The following is a 27,250-nucleotide window of genomic DNA, read 5'->3' as shown; positions in this document are numbered from 1 at the left end:
ATCAGATATCTCAATGTTTTTACTTACAGTCATTGCCTTATCTTAAACTACCTAATATATATGTCAAGTCTCGCTACACATATTTTAGAAGTTATTTTTTGGAAAAGGTATGTATGGAGTATTTTGGGGAGGTTGCAAAACAGTAGCAAAAAGCTCACTCCTGGAGTCTATAGATAATTGTCAGGTTTCTGAGTCTTGGGGGGGTGTGTGTGCACGTGTGTGCCCAGTGTGTTTCCCCATTTTGCATGTGAAAAGAGGGTCTTGATGGTCCCTAGGTATAGTTCCTACTTTCTATTTTATTTTAGGTAACTGGCCTTATGAGAACATTAATTAGATGAAGTACTTTGTTCCAAATTGGTATATATTTTATATAAAGTTTGTAAATGCCCTGAATTCATGTAAGAATAGTTGTTTGGAATTTAAATTGGTATTTTACATATTGGTTATATGATTATGAAAAATTAAATTGATTAAATGCAGATATAAAATGAGTTCTGAGCCTTTAATAAAGGTTTGTTGACTTTGGTAAAACCAATCTCACATTTTTTTTTTAATTAAAAAAATTTGTTTTAAAGTACAACATTTTTGTTTGGCATTTTTCCTACAATTTATGTTGAGTGGTCCCCAAAGCAAGATATTTAAAAAAGGAAGCAAAATATCTCTTTCCTTTAGGGAGATGATAGGGAGATACAGGGGGTAACCAATCTTTGTAATTTACAGAATTATTTTTAAAGCAAAAGGGAAAATTAAGATATTCATTTTAATGTATTCTGACCAGGATAGTAACTAAGGTTTGCTAAATCAGTGTTTTCTACTCTTTGGGTGAACATTCCCTTCCCCACTGTTTTTAAAAAATAAATCAATTTATGGAATGGGTAAAGTATTCACATTTTTTTTTTGTGCCTTATAAAAATGTTATTCTAAGCTCCCTAGAATTTGTAGTGACACCCAAGTGTTAGTTACTTTGCATAGGCAAGAATGGCATACCAATATTCATGTATACCTAACTTCATAAAAATTGGATTTAGCATGTAAAACTCTTAACCAGCTATTTGCTTTCAAACGTTAAGGTCTGATTACATGTGTAATTTGTGTATGTGTTTGTAGACACATGTGTATGCCAAGAGAGTTCAGACTTCATTGCAGCATTAGATATGGAAAGATACTAAGTTCCAAATGATGCAGGAGGGATTTTATCTGCATTTTATCCAAATGCAGGAGGGATTTTATCTGAAGGTCAGACATGGAGCAACTCAGCCACTTGGGAAACTGCCTAGATGGTCCCCGAGCTATTGAAATCACTGTCACAAGGACAGTGTACTGAAATTGGCACATAGCACCAGAAAACGTGAATTCTGATACCTGGCCAAGTCATTTAATTAGGTTTACCTCTGTAAAGTCACTTAACTGCTGTTTCACTTACTCATTTATAAACTGGGTATAATGATGCTTACTTCATAGGGTTGTCAAGAAGATTAAATAATGTCTTTAAAGAGTCTGGGCACTCCATAAATGTCACCTCTGCTTTTCTCACCTTCTGTATAAGTCTTTGGGCTCTGACTCCTGAGGTTATTGCTCTATAACCAGCACTTAAAAATTATATCTAAACTGTCAGGTTTCTCAGCTGGCAATGAAAAAAACCAAATAGAAGGGGCTTTGTGGGCAAACACATCAACAGCAGAAGTGATGTATGACAGCATGGAAAGAGATGGGAAAATGTCTGGTTTTCCCTTAATAATTGATAGTTATAGTGATGGGGTTCAAAAAAGCTGAAATGTCTTTAATAAAGTTTATAAAGAACTCAATAAAGTATAGAATATAGTTTAGAAAGATTTCCTCCCAGATTTGACTTTATTGTAATATTGAGTCATCTTAGCACCCGTTTCACTTACAACCAATAAGGTATCTAATATTTGATCTACTTGATAAGGGTTTAAATTACACCGATGGGCAAAAGACCTCTTCTAGAACCTTAAGAGTTTCAGTAGACTAGCGGTGTAATGAAAATTGATTGTTGGTCATTACTGGTTGGTTCCTCTGTCCCTATCAACTTTTTCCAAAATGAATAAATTATCAATGTGTTTGGAATATCAAATTTATCTTTTTTCTCAGCACAGATATTTATCAACAATTTTTCAAAGTCCTTTCTGAGATTTTTTTTATATTTGGCTTATGAAAGCTTTCCAGTGAGAAACTGAATACTTTTATGTATGGTCCTTAAAAATATAGGCATTGCCCATGTAATGATTGTTCAGAATAAAACATTGCCATTTGAGGTTTTAGTTTTTAAATGGTATGTGGTTATTTATTTTAAAAAAAAAAAGCAAAAAGATGTGCTGTCTAGGAAATATTTTACTTGTGTGTATTTTCCAGAAGGTAATTTAAAAATTATATTTTGAAATACTAAAATTCCAAGATACCAGTGACTGGTGATAAAAAAACCGGTTTTTTAGTGATCTTTAAGAGAACAGTTGAATCCAGCTGGCAGAGGGATTTAACATGTAAAATATAAATCAAATTCTTCTTGCTTTTGCTTTCAGTGTAACAATATTTATGGTTTGGAATTTTTTACCTGTTCCTATTTAAGACTAAAACATTAAATCGAAATTAAGCGTTATTAATAAAGCCAGTCTCAGTATTTTTTACAGTTTTAAGCTTGTATTTTTCATGGTCTTTTGTATCAAAGCATCCAGATTAGTATGTAAACTTCAGAAGTCTAATTGTCATAATATTTAATACATTAAACATGAATTAGAATACAGGTGTTTGCATTGGGAAAATCTTTAAGTTGCATTTGTTTGAATAGTTGTGTAGCTCTACATGTTAACTAAAAGTAATACTTGATGGAATATTGTTTTCTTGTTGATAGTGGATTTATTGTTTATTTCTGTTTAAAATTGCATCAAAATAACTAAAAGGAAGAGTAGAAGAAACTAAAGACTGTGGCTGCTTTGCATATCTACTGAATGTGTTGGGTGTTTTTTTCTGAAGCCACAGTATGAAATAGATATAAACATCTGTATATATAGTTAGTTTGTTGTAAAACATTAACTCTCACCATTTTAAGCTGATTCAGACCTATCACTGTTCCTTTAGGGCAGAATAACAGAACTTTTCGGGTATATTAGAACAGTGTCAAAAGTATCAGATGAAGACTGTACTTTTAAACCTTATTCTTTAACCTTTTGGCTATTCAAGCCATTATCCATATAAGCTGCTGAATTAACTTTTTAGAGTATATTTATTTTCTGATGATAGTATGAAATACAGTTTGATTTTAGGATTTTAAAATCCTGTATTTTTGCCATCTGTATCCATTCTAATTCTTGAAAAGATACTGTCTTTATTCAGCACACAATTCTTTTGGGAAGGCAGGAAGAGGTAAGTTTCTTATATTGGACAAATCAAGCTCAAGTTTTGCTCTAATGAAAAGAAAACCAGTTCTTTGAAAATGGAGCTTAAATACATTTTAGGGGTGACTATGTATTTGAAACTCTACATACCATTTTGTTAGTTTTTATTTATAGGTAATTGATAATTAAAAAATTAATATGTATGTTTATCTTTTATTTTGTGCCCTGGGACCCAGATTATCATGTAAACTTTAGAAATCTAAATGTTTTTTTAAAAAATCTTCCATGGAAAAATTGATCCTGTGTTTTTTGGAACAATGAGAGCATGATTCATTTTATAGTGAGTTTATTCTGTTTCCTGTTGTGAAATAATTGGATAAATGAACTTTGTATGGAACAGTATCTTCATATTTTAACTTATGGGGACCCCATATATAAAAAATATTTGTTTACCCCTACATGATAGTATTTGTACTCTTGTCATAACTACATGGTGCTGTTTATACATTTACCATGAATTTACCATAGATAGATGGAGATAATACATCACTGCATGAGGATTCAAAGAACTTTAGTGGTAACTTTGCATTTTTATGTGCTGGGAACCATTGGAACAGTAGTGGTTTATAAACCTGGAGAATATGTTAATACGTAGATTCCCAAGCTTCTACTCAGATAATCTGATTCATTAGGTCTGTGATAGGACCCAGGTTTTATACAGGAGTATAAATACATTTTATACGGGAGTCCTGGCAATTATGATGCAGATGGTTTAGGAAGGAAATCTGGTCCTGATTTTGACCTAAGTACCTATAAACTATATACTTACGTGCAAATATATATATATATATATATATATATATATATATATATAAGTATAATTTTATCAGGGCCTGATAAAATTGGTAACCCACAGGTATCCTCTGTGATTCAGTGAATCTTAGGCCTCTCCTTAAAGTTTGATTGTGGCTTCCCACCACAATAAATTAAAGACACCCTTGGTTATATAAGGTGTTCTCCAGCCTTATTTTTTCAGAAAGTTGCTATGAAAGTAACTTCTTTACAAGTGTTGGACAAGAAAATATGAAGAAGCTTTTTTTCATAGTACAATCAGCATTTGTTACTGATTTCCTGAATTAAGTATGCAGTGAACACCTTGAAAAAGAACATCTAAAATAAATATTCATTGTTATCCATTTCTGTATTGGATTTGAAAATAACCTCTTAAGTTTTGGAAATTTTATTTGTGCATAAATCAGTTGTCAGATGTGTTGCCTTAAAATATTAACTAGTGCTTCAAACAAAATCTTAAGTAAAAATTTAAACAACCTAAAATTTCGTGTGGATATTGCAGAATTAGTTTTAGCCATAAAAGCTCATAATTATATCATAAAGGTGTTTAAAGAATCAGTTGTCCATAGCAATAATTGAGTATTTTCAGGATATTGTAGACTCTAGGGCCTTGCCTTCTCAAGCTTGTGCTCCCTGGACCAGCAGTATCATGTCATCTGGAAGCCTCTTGAACTGCAGAATTTCAGGATCCATTGCAGAACCATCCAGTCAGAATCTGCATTTTAACAACTCCCAGGTGATTAGAATGCACATTAAATTTGAGAAGCACTGTCCTAGGAGATTGCTGCTTTAACTTGGGGCTTTTTGTTTCACTCTACAGTCACGAGTCATTTTTAAAGAATTCTAATTCTATTTGGATTCTCCCTCCCCATCCTGCCATCCCTTAGGACTCAAATGAAACTAGCATAGTTTACCCATAGAATTCCTTAAACATGAAAAGTATAGTCCTGGGAATGTTTAAAATATCTGTAAGGGCAAAATGGGTCCCTAATAGCATATGTTTGATTACCAAGAATCAGAGGATAGGCATTTTATAAAAATCCAGAAGTTCTCAACTGATAAAGTGCCTGCGATGTGCAGAGTTTAAGAGCAGGGAAAAATAATCACTACTAGGGAATTAGGATACATTAAATCTTCTTCAGACATACCAGACCTGCTCCCACCCTCGAGCCTTTGCTCTAGCGCTTCCTCTGCCTGGTGTGTTCTTCCCCAGGTATCTACTCCTGCCTCCTTGGAGTCTTTTCTCACCTGGTACCTGTTAGAATCACTCTATTTCACTCTGTTTATTACTGCAACCTGTGTCTGCACCCTTAATTCCTTTTACCCTGCTCTACATTTTTCTCTCTAGCTTTTAACAGTCTCTATTTCTCATGCTTGTTGCTTATCAGTCGTTTTTCCATGCCAGCATATAAACTCCATGAGGGCAGGAGTCCTCTTTTTGTTTGCTATTGCATGCCCATTGTCTAGAACAGTGCCTGGCACATACTAGATGCTCAACTATTTGTTGAATGAAAAAATGAATTCTGTTGTTAAGACTTTTAATTTAGTAGAGAAATATCTATATCTTTGCATTTGTATGTATGAGAATGGTTTAACCAAGTAATATGAGAAATGAACAATAACATAAAATGAAGTAACATATAGTGAATTACTTTTTATTGCTATTGAGAAATCGGATTTACCTATTTTATGAATGAATGACCATTTGCAATATTTTTTCCATATGTGCTTTCAGAGAAAGTTTGCCAAATATGTCTCTGTTTAATAATCTGGGTTTAACTTCAGATCCAATATGTCACAAGTTAAAGACAACTGGTATTTAAACAAACCAAATTAAGTTATTAGGTTAATTGTATTTAGTGAAATCTAGCACTGTGATTACATTGTTAAACTTGCCTTTGTAGCAACAAATATGTATTAAACTCAGGACTACCCACTAATACTTAAACAGATGAACTTTGAATCTCATATTTTTCAGGAAGGCTTTGTTTAATTTTCACTTTTATTTATACTGTATGCCACTTTTAAATTTAAAGATCGTTTTGTTTTTATTTTATTTTTTGTTTTGTTTCATCTTATTTTTGCAGACAGGCTCGAGGAGAGAGCATCCTCAGATAAGAATGTAGAGCCACTTTCTGCTCCACATAACCATCCTCCAGAAGATCCTTTTGGTTCTGTTCCTTTCATTTCTCACTCAGGCAAGTTACATATGTAACATCATGACTATCAATAAAAAATACACACAAGAACAATAAGAGTAACAAGGGCAAAAACCCTTATTATAAAGCCAAAGTAGGAATCAGGTTTTAGTTACAGCAAATAGAACAGAAAATTATTTTAACCTCTAGCCATCCTAGTTTTCCTAATGTTCTTTCCATTGGGTCACTCAATTTGTGCCTTTTGCAAACACAGAAAAATGCTGATTTGCGTAGTAGAACCATAACTGGTTCTTTCTACCTCGACTATTGGATAGTATTGAAAAATTTCATGCATGAAAATATCTCTCACTTTTGTATACTTAAAATACATTTATAGACATTTTTATTCTTAGCTTTTGCTTAAAAATCCTGTTTTCCTAGTTTATACATGCTGTCTTGTAGCTGTGTTTAAAAAGTATTAGTGACTTTGTTACAACTTGTGACAAAGTACCTATTTTCTTCTTACTCCTTGCTTTGATTTCAATCCAGAATTTAATTATTCACCATTTAAGAATATTTGTGATAATATTTTCAAAGTAATTACCTAGTTAATGCTGTCGAAGATACTAGGATGGAATAGGATCCCACTTGGGCATAAATGGATTTTTGTGTTTGTATAGTTAGAGTGGAAAAACTGAGTTTAATCTTAGAAAAGGGAAATGCATTGGAAGAAATTGTGCTTTACTAGAAGGTAAAGGTTTTGTTTAATATATTCAAGGTAATTGTCAGCTATGTTCTTTGGTTCTGTTTCGTTTATTTCTCACTCAGGCAAGTAAAATATGTGACATCATCACTACCATTTAAAAGAACTTCATACAAGGGAGAACAATAACAAAAGAAAAGCATTGTGAATGTAAAGCCAAAATAAGAAATAGGTGTTCAGGATTTCTGATAATACACTGAAGCAATGTTATAGCCTTTCAACATTCAGATTTGGTTATCCAGAACAGTACAGTAACTAAGAGTGTTCCTATATACTTTGATGTTCCATATTTTTACTCTTTGCCGTTTATTGAATAAGCAATCCATATTTTTGTCATTTTCTGTTAGCTTCCTTCAGATTATCTTTTTCATGAATGATATGAAATCATTAACTGGGGAAGACAATTTACTGTGTCAGTTTACTTAATATGTATAGATGCACTCCCTCACACCCCCAGTACCCTAGGTCAAAAACTGTTACTGTTTTTTTGTTCTTTTGTTTTAAATAATAGCTCAAATGGTCTTTATAAATTCTCAAGGACATGGTACTCACTGACTTCAGATAGTGATCTATTTGTGGCAGAAAGCAGTTTCAGTACTAGCTCTTTTTCATACTCTGGAAGGAATTACATAATCCCCTTCAGGTTTGTACATATCTATGCAACTTCTTGTCTGTTCTTTAATAGCTTCTGAAAGAACCCTGGGGAAATGAATAGGAGAATCAGGAACTAGAGTAAGCCTCAGTGATTTGCCCTTTCCTTGGGCACCCTTATTTTGGGGTTGGCCTAGGATTTCTGTAGTTAGAAATAATGCTCACAGATTTGAGCTTGATTGCTGCTGTTGCTATTTTGTTTTTCTTTTTCCTTTGGGTATTTAACTTCTCTATTAGATTTTAAGCTTGCTGAGGGTTGAAAACATGAATTTTCTGTCTTTGAATCCTTCCCGGTAGCCAACCCAGTAAGTACCTATTAATATTCATTGGCTGTATGAAAAAATTATGACTATTCCTAAAAATTCATACCCCTTGGTGTTAGGACAATGACCATAAAAAATGCCCTTTGATATAAATGCTACTGCTCCAAAAAATACTTTTAGATTTAGTGTTAATAAGAACATTGGAATGGTTTGGTTATGAAAAATTGAGTACATAGACTAGAATAAAGGAGGGAATGGTCATAAGAGAAATGTGCCTCCAGAGAGAAGGCAATCACGTTGCTATATTAGCTTTGTTAATTTATTTTTATCAGATTCAAAATACATAATCAAAATTAAAAAATCTGAAAATAACTTACTGCCACTGACCTATTCATTATCAAGATTAGAAATACTTTGTTATAAATAATTTTTAGGTAACAATAAAGTATTTGAAGGCATTCATTTTCCTCTAAGAGTAAAATAACTGAATCTCTGAAGCAAAAAACCTCCTCATAAGCTTTATGAAGAAATTGGAAAAAGAAAAAGGAATTCTACCCATTGAAAATATATTCCACGTGGCATTGTGAGCATCTGGAGATTTATAGGACTAGGACAGAAGAAAGGCAAGAAACTACTTCTAAGTATGTGTGTGTATGCAATACAGGGTGGTATGTATATGTGATAAGCCATCTGACTTGAATCTGAGAGTTGACAATTCTGAACATAATTTAATTTTAGGTAAACCATATAGAGAATGCTAGTTGAGAATAAAATGAGTTCAGTCATGAGGCAGAATGCTATAAGAATTGTAGTGGCAAAGTGCATTTAAGGAGACACACTGTCTTAAATCTAGTGTTCCTTGCACTGGTTTTATTAGGAATTGTGTTCTTTTTATTTTGAAAGAAAAATTTCTGTTAAAGCTTTTAATCTTAACTTTGAAATTATAATGAATTAGTTTTTACTTTGCTTTTCTTCAGTTTATCATAATTTTATAAAATTATTTTTAAGCTACATTTTAAAGTTAAAATAACATGTGTATCTACTTTAAAAAGTTGGATTTAACAAGGTTTATAACGAAAAGAAGTCACTTCTCTGCTTGCTCCCTCCCTATACCCTTTCCCTGTTCAGACTCCCTGGAGATAATTTTTCACTTCTGGCATTGTAATATGTCATGCATATTCTTCTATTCTTCTATTCTTCTTACTATTAAGAAATAAGAAATTCTTACTTCTTACTTGTTTTTTCAATTTTAGATGATGTGTACAGACTTCGTATTTTGGAAAATGATGATTTAGATTAATTACACTGTTAGCTCCCAGCCGCAGTCACGTGCACCTGTCCTTTCGCTAATTTCCAGTACAGTTTTGACACAGCTGTTGGTTGTCCATGTTGTTCAGTGTGTACATTTTATGCATATGTAAGTATTTGTCACTGAGGTCCAGTATACCATTTTTACATTTCCTTCTATAAGGTTTTATTTTTCCTGGAGTTAATTATAATGATGTGTATAAAAATGACTGTGGTTTGTTCCCTGTTTTTTTCTGTACCCTGTCATTGATTCATCTCCATTTGGAAATGTAAATTTCCTCCCAATTTAAGGTGGCTGTCATTTTCATTTTTACTTGATAATGTCTCTGGCGGAGCTCCGCAGCCTGAGTTGGTTGCTTCCTGTGCCTGCCACGCACTTATCATCCTAGTATTTTCCTTTGCCCGTCGATCCTCCTGGGAATTCTTGGATCTCCTCTCTTCCTCTTTCTTGGTTAGTAGAGCAACTCCTCTAGAAATTTCTTGAGAAAATATACATGCACGGGAGGAAAACTTTTAAACTTTGCTGCCTTTTTTGCCTAACCTGACACTTGACTGATAATTTGGCTGGGTAAATAATTCTTTGTTGGACATAATTTTTCCTTGTGAATCTTCAAGGTCCTGCCTCATTGTATTCTAGCTTCAAAAAAAGGGATAGGGGGCTTTTACTAGAGGAATGGCTACACTCTATGCCCCTAACCCTAGGTCCCATAGCCTCTACTATTTAGAGGCGAAAATACCTGTTTCTTCTCCTTGTTAGCTGCGTGTACGGCAGATCTGGTACAGTCAGCAGCCTTAGTTTGTCTATATGGATGCCTGTTTGTTGCCTTGGCTTATGAAAGGGCAAATCACTTTTGGACTTCTTAAGAAGCTTAGCTGAAGGTAACATTTTGGTAGACCATGTCTTCAAATGAATCAAATCTAGCTTCCCTTCTTCTTAGCTTTAAACATTTCTTTATGGGAAAGATTAAATTTTGTAATTATTCTTTTACCCAGAAATCAAATAATTATATCAAGAATCTGTTTGGTGCTGTATAGAAAGGGAATATCTTATTCCATAAGCTGATATCTTAATTATAATGGAATTATATACCTTTTATGTCAGGTCACTAAGCTGATATTAGTAGTGTGGTGTGTCAGTAAAGAACATTGACTTTAGAATGATAAAGCCCTGGGTATGAATCTTCGTTCTGTCCCAGATTAACCATGTGATCCCGGGTGTTGCCTGATTTCTTAGAGGGTTTCTGTATCTTAAATTGGGGATAATATTAGCTAGTTGATGAGATTGTTGAAAGGATTAAATGAGAGCATGTTATACAACACACGGACATCCTCAGTGTTGGTCGCTATTGTGGCTTTTGTAGGTAGTGTTATTAAATAGTAGTTTTACTACTTACCACTAAATTCCAAAATCTTAGTGTTAAATAAGTTTTGAAGCTGCCGTCTAGCTTGTAGTAGTAGTACAGAGTTCCAGTAATAATAAGCTAACTACCGAATTACATCTTTTAATGAAGTGTAGAACCTGTCTATGAAGCTGTTCCCCACCAAGAACTGTTTTAACAGTGCCGTTTCTATTTTTATTAAAGCATTAACTCCCACTGTTCAGTACAGTGTACACACAAACGTCCTGTTAAACGTACGGTGCTCGTTCCCAGTCCTGAAACGCACCCAGCCTTCCTTCTCCCCGAGGCATCGTGTTACGGTTAGTTGAATTACAGCGTGGACAACCTAATTTTAATAAACACTCTCAAATTCTGAAACATATAGTATTTGAAGAATTTCGTCACTGAAGTTTTAGATTTCTTGTATTGCATTTCATTTTTAATTAGGTTTGGTGAACTTCCCTTGCTCTCCCCAACCCCAGACCTACCTCATGGGTCTCATTATCTCACAGGGAGTTAAATTGAATTTAGGGCTGGGAAGGTCACATCATATATAACGAATACTTGTTGGAACATAAATTATTACAGATTGTCAGTCCAATTGCTGGGTCATTTTATAAGCCATGATGAGTGTACTGTTTATAACTTCCTAGATTCTAGTAATTCTTGAAGATCAAGAATTTTCCTCTTCCAGAATGTCAGTAATAATGGTTACCTTACTGAATTGAATAGTTACCTTATTGAATTGAATGGTTACCTTATTGAATCCTACTGTACACGTACAGTGGAAACAGTCTCAGAGCAGGATCAGTGACTGGCTTAAGGTAAGATAGTTTATAAGCAGGAATCCAGCTCTGTCTGATGCTAAACTGTTCTATAAACAGTCGCAAAACAAAAGTGTTAAATGACTTGTTTTACCAGTGTTCAGTGGATGTTCTGTGTGAATTGTTCCACTTGTACATGTGTTTTTGATGTATTTGTGGGACGACGTGAGCTCCACGTCCAACTCCTCCGTCACCTTGATTCCTCAAGTATCAAGGGACTTGTTTTGAATGAAAACCTACAATAATATGAGTGACGTGATAGAAATGTCAGTTTTATGACATTTTTAATCAGAGTGGCAAATACTGCCTTGTCGCTTGGCCTGTCCTGAGAGAAATCGTACAGATTTTGATAAAACCTTCTAATCCAGTAATCCTTGGGTCTGGCATGGTAAATTGCTGAGAAATGATGGCAGGCAGTATGCTTCCAATTCAAAGTGAGCTTGAAAGTCTTACATCCCCTCCCTTATACCCCGAACGATGAGACAACAGAAGGCATGTAATTACAATAGCAGTTTCAAGCCATTCATCCTCTATAATCCGATAGCAAGGAAAAGAACATCAAAACAAAATTTTCTTGAAACTGGAAGCTTCTTATGTGATTAAAAATGTACCACCTGTTTTATAACTAAAAGAACTGTCCTTTAAAAGATGGAAACCTGATTAGAAGAATGGTAATATGCAGAGTATGATGCAAATATGCCCCTCCCCCCACATTGTTTTGGATGTATTCTAAATATTTTGTATTTTTTGGTATAGTTTATAAAGGTTCATTTATGTGGTTTAAGAACACATTTGCAGTATTTATTTCAAATAGTGTGGCATTACCCAGGATCTCATTCTTTTCACAAAGTATTTGTTTAAAAGAATACTAAGTATATGAAAGTCTCTGAAAATTGATGACAAATTTTAGCTTTTGAGTTTGGAGTCATCTTTTGGACTGTGTAAGACTATGATGTCTTTGAACTTTTAACATCTAGAAATAGCTTTTTATGAAAACTCGAGCTTGGAATAGATGAATTCATGTTCTTAGGTTCTTCATTTGGTGGATTCATGTTCTTAAATTCATTTGGTTGGATAAGCTTGTTCTTCAGAGCCTCCCAGTTGTTTATACCTCTGTCAGTCATTTTCCAGATCACTAGAATCAGGATTAGTACATGGTTTTCACAACTGTTAAAGCGAATGATAAGTTTCTCGAAGTCAGGAATTGTCGTATCTTTGTATGCCCCGTACAATACTTTGATGAATGACTTCATTATCAAAGTATACTTCGGTAAAATCTCATATAAATTTTCTCTCTCTCACACACCCTAATAGTTAATGAGCTTTCACTAGATAAGATGAATTTTATTAATGTTCAGCTCTATCAGGTAAGTTCCATTATTGTCCTTGTTTTACAGATGAGGAAACTGAGGCTTTTTTGGATGTTTATCTTCTGTGGATTTTGTAAAGTTGTATATGCTTTCATTTGTTGATAAAGCCTTATGGTATTTCCAGAACTTAACCCTACAGGGTTAAAGTATTTATCGTGCCGTTCAACAAAACACTGTTTACTGAAATAGAAACAATACTGTGCTCATTCTATTAGTTTTTTGTTTTAGTTTTTTAAAATTTTCAGGCAGGATACAAAAGGAACACACGACAAGTCTGTGGTATTTTGCAGGGGGTTGGTGCTGAGCTCTACTGAATGTTTGCTGGTGATGATATTCTACGGGTAGTTTAATTGTAGAATTTACAGATGAGAGTTTTAAAACTAGTGTCATCAGCAAAGAAGTCACTATGGCCTTAAACTTGGACAAGTCATTCAGCTTTTCCCTAGTTTCAAATTATTTATGTATATAAAGAGATTGGACTAGGTCTTTAAAAATCTCTTCTTGTTGTTTGCTTTCAAGATATAGTTGAAACTATGAAACAGGATTAAGGTCACTGAAAGAAAGAAATGAGAAGAGAAACCAGAAAGCCAGGGGATGAGCATTGGTCGGTAACACTGCGTTATTTTGAAGTGGTAGGAAGCCATCATGATAGTGCTCTGCCATGGAAAGCAAGGGGAACATTTTTGAAGATGTGGTTTAATAAGACTGAAGGGGAAAGATCGTAGCAAACCTTACAGGACGTTTTCACCCTAATGTTGTATGGGAGCCTAAATGGTGGGGAGTTAAGAGAGAATGTATGAAAACCCCTTGGCACTGCATTTCACTCAGGACAATATTAGTTACTATCTTCTCTGATTCATTTCTCAGTACCATTAGAAATGTATAGTAGGTACTCCACAAATAATCATGAAATGATGGTATAATACATTGGCAATAGCAATAATATAGCCCTTGACTGAGTACCTACAATGTGCCAGCACTGTTACAAGCACTTTACCTGAATCCTCACTTTAATCCCCGCTGCATTTCTCTGAGGCAGATATAATTGCCGTGTCCCTACTTTACAGCCGAGGAAACTGAGACACTGGGTAATACCTGACTCCAAATGAGAACACAGGTCATCAAAGGACACTTTGATGAAGTAAGGGAAGTATACTATATATTTTGATATAGACAGTTACCAAGTGGTTAATTTGGTATTTCACTTATTTAGGAAATGCTTGTTATTTTATGGATGGTACTGAATAATTGAAGCACTACTTTGTTAGCTTTGAACTGCTATCTTGAAATTCTATATCTGAGGTATATTAAGCCATAAAGCAGTGAGAATACGCAGAATCTGTGTGTGTAAATAAGTACTCGTTCTCGAGAGAGGAATTTATATGCCACACGAGAATTTAAGACTTCATAACATCATCGCTGTTCTTAATAGTTTACCCAAATCTGCATTGTCTTAGTCACTCACCTTATTCTCGGGGTTTGGCTCTGATTCGATTTTGGCTATTTCCTGCAATCAAACCCAACCTCAAAAGATGAGGATTACTCAAAAAGCTGAAATTTTTACAGTTTGTAGTTCCAAGGCACAAAACAGAAATAAAACTATCCTGACTAGAAGCCATCAAAATATCATTCTACTGTATTTAGTTTAAGGAAAGAAGAATGCCCTACTTAGAGCCAAAAATAAAGATTGGTCAATATATGAAATTTTACAGGGTTTTACCAATATCATTTAATGGAGAACAATGCAACTGAGGTATGATCCTGGGCACATTCTAGACATTTGTTTATGCTTTAAATACATGTTCCTGGTGCTTATTGTAAATATTACAGCTCCCCTTCTACCTACCTGAAAACCAGCCATTTTTATGTTAATAATACAAATCTCAGTAGATATAGGGATTATTAGGATTTGGGATATATTGAATTATAAGGCAACATATTTAGGCTATACTTTTGGGAAATTAACTTAAGCAGTGAAATAATCCTGATTTAAATTTCATGGTAAACCAAATGTGTAATATTTGCTCTAACGGCTTGGAAGAAGCAGTCTAGCACCAAGAGCAAACAGTAGGAATATCTGAATTTTTTTTAATGACAGAAATATGTTTAGCCAAAGAAATAGGTTTTAAAAGTTGATGGCACTCAGCTATGAAGTCCCATTTTAAAGCACTGTACATTGTACAGTTGGTAACCAACTTTCTAACTTGTAATACTTATTTTGACAGTCTTGTGCCTTTGGAACAGGACTAAAAGTCTTAGACTATATTGAAATAATTAAAAAAAGTTTTTATTGGAGTAGAGTTGATTTACAATGTTGTGTTAGTTTCTGCTGTACAGCAAAGTGAATCAGCTGTACATATACATATATCCACTCTTTATTAGATTCTTTTCCCATATAGGTCATTATAGAGTATTGAGTAGGGTTCCTTGTGCTATACAGTAGGTCCTTATTAGTTATCTGTTTTATATATAGTAGTATATGTTGACCCCAATCTCTCATTTATCCCTCCCCCCCTTTAATTTCCATTTCTTTCTCAGTTTTTTATAGCTTCATAGTGAAGAGAGGAAAATTAAGTGGATGGCTGTTGTCACAGAAAGTGAGACTTTATCCAGGATGGTTGTAACTTGCAGCTTTGGAGCGTAACTTTTCCCCAGCAGGAGGTGCTACAGAGAGATAACCACTTGTACTTAAGACTGTGCTTCATGGTGCTTAATATTTGAGCTGCTCTTAGTATGCTGGCGGAGAGGCCCTTTGCTGCTCTTGATTCTATGTTAGGTTATGAAGGAGTGGAAGGATGGAGAAGTAGAGAAACATTTAAGCAGGGTCAGGGTGGGTAGGTTCTGAGAATATGGGAGAAAAAAGGAATTTGGATAAATATTTTTGATTGCTTGTTTTAGTTTTATGAAGGGGCGGCAATAAAAGAAATAAAACCAGTCTGTATACACCAACCAGCAATTTCCCCGGTTGCCCATACTTTTCAGGGATGTAATCTGAAACCATAAAGATGGCATAGATCATTGCGTGTGTCTTTTCATGTTCTTTTTGAAAGTGGTCCTTTCAGTTTCTAATTTTGTGCTCTCAACTATAGCTATTTAAAAATCAGAGATTTAGTTTCCAGGATCCACAATGCACCCTTGTGGTGTGTAAATATACATTTGTTTGCCTGCTTATTTTTGGCCAGTTGTAAAGTAGACCTGAGCTGCTCTCATGAATTAGCCATAGAATTGCACCCTCCTCTCTTCCCCCTCCCTATTCTTCTCTCTCATTTAGATCCATCTTCAACCATTGGGTCCAGAAAGCAGGTAGGAAGTTGGAGTATGATGTATGAGATAATTGAGTTTGGCCTTGCTCTGGAGATGATGACAGTTAACTTTACCAAGTGCTTTTGAGTCAGGCACTACTTTAAGTCCTTTCTTTACAACAGTCCTACAAAGTAGAACCTGTTGTTATCATATTATACTCTCATAACATAATACCATGTATTCCCTCACGTATGAGGGAGCAGAGTAGAGAGAGGATTTAGCTGTGGTCTTAGTAGAGATTGTTACTAGGTTAACTTGATTAGCTCTGTATTGATTTTGCATAAGGAAGGAATAACAGTAAATCAATAAATTATGATTAAAAAAGGGGTTTTCTTTCCCCTCTCAAAGAAAAAGTGCATGATCATGGTTCTGTTTAAAATGCTGAAAAACTAGAAACAACCTAGATGTAAAACAACCTAGAGGTAAATACTTAAATGCTATACATACAATGTTTTATTATGTTTCTATCAGAATTACTAAATGGACTATGTTGATACCCGTAAAAGATGCGTTAAAAATGGTAAGTGAAACCCTACAAATTTATATCCACGCTGACAGTTTAAAAAGCAGATCTGTGTAGCACTTTACAACAAAGAAATACATATCTGTATTAATACAACTTTGAGAAGCTGACAAAAGGCAGACAGAGTAGGGAGTAGAAAGTGACAAATGTGTTCTGGAAAGCATTGTTGACCATTTGGGTAAAGGAGACAGTTAACTTAGAAGACGAGGATTAATATAAGAATACCAAGAGGGCTTCCCTGGTGGCGCAGTGGTTGAGAGTCCGCCTGCCGATGCAGAGGACATGGGTTCGTGCCACGGTCCGGGAAGATCCCACATGCCGTGGAGCGGCTGGGCCCGTGAGCCGTGGCCGCTGAGCCTGCGCGTCCGGAGCCTGTGCTCCGCAACGGGAGAGGCCACAACAGTGAGAGGCCCGCGTACCGCAAAAAAAAAAAAAAAAAAAAAAGAATACCAAGAAAAGGTCAAGTGAAGGACTCTTGTCCTATGTTAAATGTTCCAGAAGATTTCTAGGAACAGAACTCTGTGCCCTAGAAATGGAACATTTTCCAGGGAAATTGGAGAGGGGCATTCTCCCTAAGTACTTTTTGCAAAATTGTTTATAAAGGTTAATAGGTGTTACATGTAACAAATAAAAGTGTTTGTAGTGAAGCAAATTTGGGGAACCCTAGGCTTCATTCATTCCGATTCTTCTGTGTACGATGTGTCAGCACCTTTAGTACGATGAGCATTTTCCAGGTGAGTGGTGGTGGTGAGGGGTACATTGTAAAGTGCAGCATTTCATAAACTCATGCGCCTGAGACCACAGAACTGTTTGGTTCTTGTTACGGGAATAGGCGTTATGCAGAAGACCCTTTAGGAAGCATACTGGAATGTTCCTGGAGGCGTCCATGAGCAGGCAGGAGGGGTGCCCATGTGGCTCTCTGTGGGTGGGTAAGTACCTGAGGAGGTACTAAGTTAACGTGTATCTTAGAGGGACTGTCCTAAAGTCAGGGGTGATTGCAAGTCTTTGCCATCGCATTTTTTGCTTTTGGATAAAAATTCATGAAAATAAATGCTCTGGCTAATCTAAAAGTAATCTTTGTTTTTAATATCAGAAGTATGCTGTATGGAGAAGTCAAATGAAAATCTGCATTTGATTTGATTTTAATCTGTTAGGATTTAAGATAAGCTTATTATGAATATGTAAAGATACAGCATATAACTCTTGGCTGGTTTCAGGGAACTGGCAGATGAATAATGGATGAAGATTATATTTGTAGTTAAGTATAACTGATAGAAATCTCCACATCTTCTCTCCCCCTCACTCCTCAGCCCCACTAGATTTCCTCCCCACTCCCCGCTTCACGGTTGTCAACAACCTGCATGAGCTGACCGGAGCCAGTGGCCATTTCCGTCATCAGTTCATTGGACTTCTTTGCGTCACCCTGCGCAGTTGTCTACTCCCTCCCCCGGAAACTCTCCTCTCTTGGCTTCGGCAATATTGCACTCACCTGCATTTGGTCTTCCTCTCTGGCACTTCCCTGTTTGCTGTGCAGGTTCCTCTGTTGACTTCTAAATGGTTTACACCTGAGGGCTCAGTGGTGGATCCCCTTTTCCTCAGAGAGACGCTGAAGGGTTTTCAGCAGTAGCCACGTGATTAGTGTGTCAGAAGGGTTATTCTGGTGACAGTGTAAAGGAGCAGTTTGAGGGGTATGGGACTGGAGGCAGACAGGCAAGTTTAGAGGCTAAGGAGTTGCTGGATGAAGATGAGGGGATGGGATAGACAGCTGGCAGAGGGAGAGGAGGGACCCGATTCCAGAGAGTTTAAAAACACTATTTGGTGGGAAGAGGGAATATGATTTATAGACTTCTGCTAGTTTGCAGAACTTGGTAGGTAGATGGAAGTGTTGTTCACTAATTTAGAGGGACTGGTGAGGACACATTTTAAGAGGAAAGATGATCTCTTTTGAAATTACTGAGTTTGAAGTAATGGTAGGAGATACGTATTTATAATAAGTATCAGATGAATAGGATAGATGAGTATTCATGGTAAGAATCAGAGGTCCACTCATCACTGTGTAAACGCTGATTAACATACAAGTAATTAGGACCCAGGGCAGGGCATGCAGAGGGAGAAAGACAGCCAAGGATAGAACCCTGGGGAGCCTACATGTGTAGGGAGATGTTTGTGAAAGAGAAGTCTCTACAAATATGACCAAGAGGGAATAGTCAGAGAGGTGGGAAAGACAACAGTGCTGACTTTCAAAGAGAAGGAAATGACTCAGAGCTGTCCTGTGCCATGGAGACCGCTTTGTTCATAACGCAAAAGAAATGGTCCTTCCGTCATAAGGTGTAATTAGTTTCCATGACTAAAGACTATGCTTCCAACCCTAGCTAATTGTTTTGAAAACATCTGATCTTAGAGGGGAAGGGATAAATGGATATGTGGTTGGATCAATTCAAATTGTTTCCTCCCTCTGGAAAATCAATTCAGTACACCAGTGTATTGGGAGGGCTGTTATGTTTTCATGTACACTGACATACTGTTTGTCTTTACTGTATATCACACAGTGAAATTGTAGAGCACTGTATTTGATAGTTTTATTACCTATCATACAGTGAACATACTGATAGTTAAGATTTTTATTAAAGTAGCATGCTCTTAATATAATGTCTATTAGTATAGGTACGACAGTTTAAGGAAGATGTGGCATCTAGGGAAGGCAGATATCCTTGGTACCGTCTCAGTTCAGTAGCTGGTCCTTAGTTTTGATCAGGCTGTGGGGATGCACTCATGTTAACCCAACTCATAAGATACTTGTTTACAAAAAAAACACCAGAATGCCAATTTAAAAATTACACAGCGAAACAGAACCAAGCAGATAAGCTATTCATGCTTGCTGATCTCTGTGGGAAAACTTCATAACAGAGTTGAAATATAAGCAGAAGGCTGTTGGGTGAACATGGGGTCTGAGCAGGGCAACTGACTGGATAATCTTATTTTGAAGGCGGAAGAAGAAAATGTGCTTGTGTCCTGTATTCAGAGTCCTATTCTGGGTACTGTAAGTAAGACTTAGCTGTCATTGAGCACCTATGGTGAGTAGGTGGTGTGTAGGGTAGAGAGACAAGTAAGTCTGTCTGCACTGAAGGACCTTAACCACCGACTATGAGGCCAGGTGCATCCCCGCCCCCCTCAAGCCTGATGATAAAGAACTGCCCTTACATCTTCCTCTAAGGAAACTGCCATGAGTGATCTGTAATGCTTTGTGTTAGTACATAATGTTTACTGCAAATGGTTTTTGAAATGCATTGGAATATAATAATTTTTCTTTGAATTTGCAGGTTCTCCTGAAAAGAAAGTTGAACATTCATCCATGAATCAAGAAAATAGCACTGGAAACCCTATCAAGAATACAAAAGCAAGCCCAGTGTCTAAAGACCACCGGACTGGAAGGAAAACCTCAGAGAATTCATCAGTACACGGTCAACTGCAAAAGGGGAATGATGAATCTGAGAGTGATTTTGAATCAGATCCCCCTTCTCCTAAGAGCAGCGAAGAGGAAGAGCAAGAGGATGAAGAAGTTCTTCAGGGAGAACAAGGAGATTTTAACGATGACGATACTGAGCCGGAAAATCTGGGTCACAGGCCTCTGCTTATGGATTCTGAAGATGAGGAAGAAGAAGAGAAACACAGCTCCGATTCGGATTACGAGCAGGCCAAAGCCAAGTATAGCGACGCCAGCGCGGGCTACAGAGACACATCTGGCAGCGGAGCGATCCAGGATCCTAGTGCAGCAGTCCTCACGCCCACCCAGTTACCCTCGGACGTCGGGGCGGGGACTCCCAGACCGGAGTTTGATGTCTTCGGCGCCGTCCCCTTCTTTGCTGCGCGTGCTCAACAGCCCCGCCAAGGGGAGCCGGAGAAGGGCCCCTCCCCCGAGAGCCGGCTTCCCGCCGTGGGGCTGGAGCCCGAGGAGTTCGATGTCTTCACCAAGGCGCCCTTCAGCAGGAAGGTGCCCGTGCCCGACGCGCCTGCGCTCCCCGCTCGTCCGCAGTGTGTGGATATATTTGGCTCCACTCCGTTCCAGCCCTTGCCCACATCAGCAAGTAAAAGCGACAGCAACGAGGACGTTTTTGGGCTGGTGCCCTTTGAGGAGATAACCGGCAGTCAGCAGCAAAGAGTCAAGCAGCGCAGCTTGCAGAAACTGTCCTCCCGCCAGAGGCGCACGAAGCAGGAGGCGGCCAAGAGTAACGGGAAGCGGCACCACGGCACGCCCACCGGTGCCAAAAAGCCGGCCAAGCCCGCCTACCGCACCCCAGAGAGGGCCCGCAGGCACAAGAGGGTGGGCCGCCGGGACTCCCAGAGCAGCAATGAATTTCTGACCATCTCGGACTCCAAGGAGAACATCAGCGTTGCTCTGACCGACGGGAAGGACAGAGGGCACGTCCTGCAAGCCGATGAGGGTCTGTTGGACCCCTTTGGGGCCAAGCCGTTCCACCCTCCGGACCTGCCGTGGCACCCCCCGCATCAGGGCCTGAGCGACATCCGTGCCGACCACAACCCTGTCCTGCCCGGGCGGCCCAGGCCGAATTCCCTCCACGGGTCGTTCCCCGGGGCAGATGCGTTGAAAATGGATGATTTTGGTGCCGTGCCCTTTACAGAACTCGTGGTGCAAAGCGTCACCTCACATCAGTCCCAACAGGCCCAGCCAGTCGAATTGGACCCATTCGGTGCTGCTCCGTTTCCTTCTAAACAGTAGATAACTTCTGACTCTTGTTATTAACTCCTGTTTCAAAGAAAAAAGTATGAATAGTTTTATGAATTTGAAAGAAAATTTATTTGTATAGCTCTTTATATCATTCATTCTTACAGGTCAATCAGAATAGGTGATTTTTAAATAAACCAAATAGAAAAAGGAAGTATCTGCACAGGGTAGCAACTCCACGTCTCTTCCACGCAGGAGCAAAGGGAGTGAAACGGCAAGCTCTAACCTGGGGTTTCAGCTGCAGACGTGAAGGCACAGAAATCCAGGGAAAGCGTGTGGGCCCTTTCCAGTCGTGTAGTCCCCGAAAAGGGACTGGAAAGCTGCAGCTTTATTTTTATAACAGAATGTCACTTTTGTGTGTGTATCTGAGGCTCATTCCAGAATCCAGCGTTTAAAACTAAGGTTGTTTGTACATACACAAGTTGCATTTGTGGATTTTTTTTTTTTTAAGGTCTCTTCTAATTTCCACATTGGGGGAAAAAAAAATCCACTTCTCATAAAGAATGAGAAAGTTATTATCTGGAGAGTGCAGAGATTTTAGTCCTTACACCTTTCTCTACAAAGCGGAGCCAGAGGTCACTGACTATTGTGCCTAAAACTGTTTTCATTTAAAAAAACAAGTGCCATTAATATGGAATATCTATGTAGACACCTTGAACAAAAACTAAAGATAGATATCTGACAGGTGGAAAAATGTAGAGAAAAAAATGATACAAAGAAAAAACCACTCTACTTCAGGAACACTTTATGTTCTGGTTTTGAATGGCTTCTTGCTCAAAATTTATCATGTCCCTAGTGAAGCAGATTATTGGAAAAACTGGGAGTGAGGACAAGGGTCATATAGACATTTTATTTTAGGGAAAAATATGTAGCTAAAACCCTGAGTTTTTGAGACGTTTACAATGTAAAATCATGTTGCATTTAATAATGTGCTTTATTAAATTACCACCTTCGCCAACTATTCCCCAAGTCATGAGCAGCAATTTCTGAGTTAGGTCTGGAGGGTGGAGTAGTTTTAATAAAGTGCACAGAACAGCGAAACCCACAAAGCCTTACCGGCAGGACTCGCGCATCCTGCCGCAAATACCTCTGCACTAGGAACACGAGATCTGAGAGTGGCTGTGAGGTGTCAGATGACCAGGGGCTAGCATCTCCACTCTGCTAGTTAGCTGATTGTGTCTTTAGTGAAAAGAACCCAGCTACCAAATTGCCTTTTTTTTTTTTAACATCACAAATCCTAATTAGAAACTTGAGGTTTTATAGAAGTTGTTTAATAAGATAGAAATCACGTCTATGAATTAATGTGAATAGAGTATCTGTGCTTCCTGTGTCTCCAACTATTTTAAGTTATAATTAACTGTCCTTCCCTATCAAATTAACATTTAGAGGTTTCGAGAACCATTAAAGCTATTTACAAAAAAAGGGTGAAAACTCTTTTCAACTGGCACTCACTCCCCTCGATTGCTCTATTTTAAGTTAACTCTCTTTGAGCCCAATTAAAATGTATTTTATGAGTAATCTTAATAGAATCTCTTAATTATAGTGCCCCAGTTGGGTTGAGCTATTTGCCTGTTTTTTCACAGTTCTAAATTTGGGAAGAAGCAAAGTATATGTAACTAAACCATCTATTTTTTTATTGCTTCTCTCTTTTTTATGTTTTAAATCAGATACAACTTTTGTGGACAAAGGGGGAAGCAGTATGTGAATCAGAGTGAAGCAGAGGCAGACCAAGCATGACATTCATTACTGCTTAAAAGCTGTACTTTTAGAGCCCAAGCGCACCAGTTACTTGTCCTTGTGCCAAAGGCAAATATTATGTTTGCACCTTTTTTTTTTTTTTTTTTCTGATTCTCAGGTTGATTAATACTGCTAATGCAAATGCTCAAGTAGATGTGCTTGAAAACTTTACAAAGTAGCTTCGAGTGATACTTTCTGTTAAAAGTGAAGAGTTGATGATTACACATAGTAAATTCATGAACTACAGTAGGTTTGTATCAAACATAATCTGTTTTTTAATGAAATCTGTTGGTTGATGTATACACAGGATGCTTCTTTGACTATTTTAGTCCTTAGCCTTGGTCTCTGCTAGACCTCATGAGTTTCTTAATTTAGAAGGCGTAGAGATGAGCTAGTATGGTTTCCTTGGGATGTAAACATGAAATACCTAGAGTCTGTCTGATACCAAGGCCTTGCTTACAGTTGTTTTTCAATACACTGAATAATTTTAAATGATTTAGATGCTGATAGACACTTTGGCTTATAATGCTGGATAAATCCTAAGGAAACACTTTGACACTGTTTAAAATATTTACCTTCTTATGTTTATTATAGCACAGCCCAGTGACTTTTCTCTTGAGATTATAGCTCAGAAGAGACATTTAGGACTTAATAGGGGACCCAATGGGAGAGAAATGGGGAGATTCCTTTGTGTTGAAGTAGAGGCATTTTCCCAAGGAGTGCAGGATTAGGGTTGCTTTCCATTTCCCATCATGTTTTCCCACTACTGTTAGGGTGTAAGTCACTCCACACAGCTGATGCCCAGGTAATTCCCTTATGAGAATTACGAGAATAAAGCTCACAAGACGTGTGAAAGAGCTTAACACATACTTGGTACACAGCACTCAGTAAAAGCTTGGCTCTGTTGTGGGATGGTCCAATTCTTGCTTAAGGAAGGAAAGTTGAAAAGAAATCATGTTCCTATTAATCAGTTGTCTTCTGTGCTTCTTTAGCATGTAAAGTAGTCATAACTCTAAACCTGTAATACTTGAACATCACTAAGGGAAGTAAAATATTATGAAGCTAGCAAAAGTCTGAGGCCAAAGTTATTTCTGTCCTAACAGCTTTAATAATGCTTATTGATTTTGAATCATCTTTTTAAAAGTGGACCATTTGCTTATTTTAATATTATCGCTTCAGCAAAATGTTAGCGTTAAAAAGATCAGTTTTTATGGCACTGAGGAATGTATCTGCTAAGACACAAAAGTTGCTTGGTATAGATATTAGGCAGAGGAGGAGAGGCTTAACTGACTAGAATGTTTATTCAGAAGTATACATCGGGAAAGTGTGATTCTTCCACTGACGCGCCCCATCCCTGTGTGTGTGTGTGTGTGTGTGTGTGTGTGTGTACGTACGTGTGTGTGTACGTGTGTACGTGGACACAGTTATGACATTATTTGGAATTGTAGATAGAAGCAGCTTTTGATCCTACCCTGTTTATTGTTTGACAGTGATAGACTGCTGTCCTCATCTTGCTGGTGGGAAATACTAAGGTGGAGCCCCCTCCTCTACTCTGGGGTTCATCAGGCAGAGTAGTCTTCCTACTATCCAGCCTCTCTGCTTGGTTTATTTTAGGTTGTGGTACTTCATATCAGCATTGCTAGAAGGTACACGTGTATTAGTATCACTAGTTCTGAGGAGTTTGGGTACATTTGTTTTAATATATATAGAATGTGCAGTAAACATTTTCTTCCTTTTTTTTTTTTCTTTTTTTTTTAGCAAAATTACGTATCATTTTAGGTCCAACGTTGAGCTGACAGATCTACTGTGAGAATAACATAATGATAGTTTATTTGAAAACTCTTATACACAGTGGTGTTTATATATTAGGGTAAATATATAGACGCACACATGCTTGTACATGTTACACCTCTCTACTGTGGAGTTAATGTGAATTTTTAAATTTTAAATGGAATTGCAACCACAATCATTACTAAAGGAACGTTCACTCCTGGTGAGGGTTTACAAAAGCCACTAAAAGAATAAGGTAGACAGATGAAAATGCAAACGGCCATCATTTGGGGTTATTTTTATTTAAAAATTTATTGTACTACTTTTAAAAGAGAATTGTTTTTATTCCTATGCTCTTTTTGTGATTGAAAAGTCATCTAATAGTAAGCAGAATAGTAATAGTAAGCTACTTTTAAATTGCTGGCAAACAGCTTTAAGTGCACTTTCTTTGATTACACTTCCATTTTTTGTTAAACTTGAATTTTCTGAAGCCTTTTATGTACCACTAAGCAAATAACTTTAACTTTTAATAAACCTGATTTACATCTTTATTATATTTCTAATTGTTGAAAACATACTTTCTAAAGTAAGTTAACTTCAGTCCTCACGTACAGCTGGAAAACTGTTATGAGACAGAATCAGTTGCTTTTTTTTTTCTTCCTGTATCTAATTAAGCACTAACTAACTGATTTTAGTACTATATTGCCTTTACATTGCTTATTCTTATTGACTGAATCCTGTCCCTCATTCACTTTGTTTTGTTTGAAATTTAAAGTTATTTTCTTACTGTATTTATCATACCTACTGTTTTAATAATCTGCTTTCTTTAAATGCAATAAATCCCAAATGGATTGCATATTCTTTATAATCAGTGACTTCAGAGTTTTTCATTATTTGTCATCTTATTAAAAGTTTTGGATGCAAACTTCTAGTCAGTCCTTTCATTTACACCACAGACACTAAGCACCTATTATTATGCAGCAGCTAATGGAATAGAAAAATGCGTAAGATTAGATCTCTCTTCTAAGGGGCTCACAGTTTTGGATTTAAGTAAGCAAACACATTTTGACCTAGCATTTATACTACAAAAACAATAACACAACTTGTTCAGGGATTACAATTACTGATACTTACAATGATGAAGGTATGGCAAAAACGTAAGACTTTGACGTACCTTTTGAATGTTGAATGTTGGCATAGTTTTTGCATTACATATAATTTATTTTTTAAACTCTTTCTTTAAAAACTGGTGACATTTTAACTGTTAAAAAATATTTAGTTTTCTTAAATGAAATACTGTAGTCCTTGATTATGTCAGAAAAGAGGCTTTGGCATGTTAAAGAGAAAACTTGTTTATTGGATTGATGGACTAAGTTTGGCATCAAGATTGCAATATTATCTTACGTATTATTCCACAAACTGGAGTTTTAGATTGGTGGCTTGTGGAAAGATTCAACTTATTTGTTTGTTAGAAATGAACTTTTTTTTTTTTCGGAAGTAGTAACATTTACCTAAAGTTATGTGGAAAAATAAGGGCTTTGTTTCTTTTTAATAAATGGTACAAAGGAGCAAAATAAAGGTTATCTAAAAGGAACAGTGTGGGATGTGCCACTGTTCAAATTCAGTTATAGTTAACTTCTTTCGAGAAGAATATATGCTGCAGTTTTAGAGCTGTTTATTTTGCGTAAGCACGTCCCTTTTTAAGGAAGTCCAGCTCCAGCATCATATGTAAGAAAGATGCAGTTAATACTCTCCTGTTGAAAGCATGAGCTTTTGAAGTTTTATTTGTTGCACATTTAAAAAGGTGATTGATAGTTCACTTTTGCTTTAGATAGTTGGCAGTACTGAATTTACACGTGTGTTCTGCAGTGTTTTTGATCCCGGGTTTGCAGAGCATGACTAGACCTTGGTGGCTATCATTCCTGTCCTCTTAAGGATGGCCGTTTCCCTGTTCATAAGAGACCCCCACTGTTGCTACCTCTCCTTTCTAAAAATGTTTTCTCAAAGGTAGTTTCAGTTTTGCATCATTCTCCCGCTATCCTACTAAGGAATTACGGTAGAGAATTTCAGGGGATGTTAGTACCCAATAGCATCCGTAGCTCTTTTCAGTGTAAACACAGTTATTGTGAAAATGCATGTAAAAGACGCTTCTGCCCCTCCCCTAACAGCTGAGCTGATTCTTCACCGCACACACTTCGGCAGGGGTAAAATTACCCGGAATGATAATTACAAGTGAATACAGACCTACTCAGCTCAGCAGGAATCCAGAAAT

At 36.9% G+C, this 27,250-nt stretch overlaps 2 protein-coding genes across 3 annotated transcripts in view; one reads left to right on the top strand and one right to left on the bottom strand.

The window, feature by feature from the left end:
* BMP2K (BMP2 inducible kinase) overlaps positions 1 to 27,137 on the top strand; it is a 128,887-nt gene extending 101,750 nt beyond the window's left edge. Inside the window, exons 15-16 of one of the 2 annotated variants that reach the window (XM_065878342.1) lie at positions 6,293 to 6,403; positions 20,048 to 27,137. In XM_065878342.1, the coding sequence (XP_065734414.1) occupies positions 6,293 to 6,403; positions 20,048 to 21,465 (1,529 nt within the window). In that variant the 3' untranslated portion in view covers positions 21,466 to 27,137. The remainder of the gene's footprint in view (positions 1 to 6,292; positions 6,404 to 20,047) is intronic. The other variant, XM_065878343.1, reaches the window with a different exon arrangement.
* Positions 19,352 to 27,250, bottom strand: part of PAQR3 (progestin and adipoQ receptor family member 3) — a 28,392-nt gene continuing 20,493 nt past the window's right edge. Inside the window, exon 8 of the mRNA XM_065878344.1 lies at positions 19,352 to 21,492. The gene's annotated coding sequence lies outside the window, so the exon portion shown is untranslated. The remainder of the gene's footprint in view (positions 21,493 to 27,250) is intronic.

Source organism: Phocoena phocoena, chromosome 5, assembly GCF_963924675.1.
Source record: "Phocoena phocoena chromosome 5, mPhoPho1.1, whole genome shotgun sequence".
NCBI lineage: Eukaryota > Metazoa > Chordata > Mammalia > Artiodactyla > Phocoenidae > Phocoena > Phocoena phocoena.
Note: the sequence above shows the minus strand (reverse complement) of the source record. Positions and strands in the feature narration are given on the sequence as shown.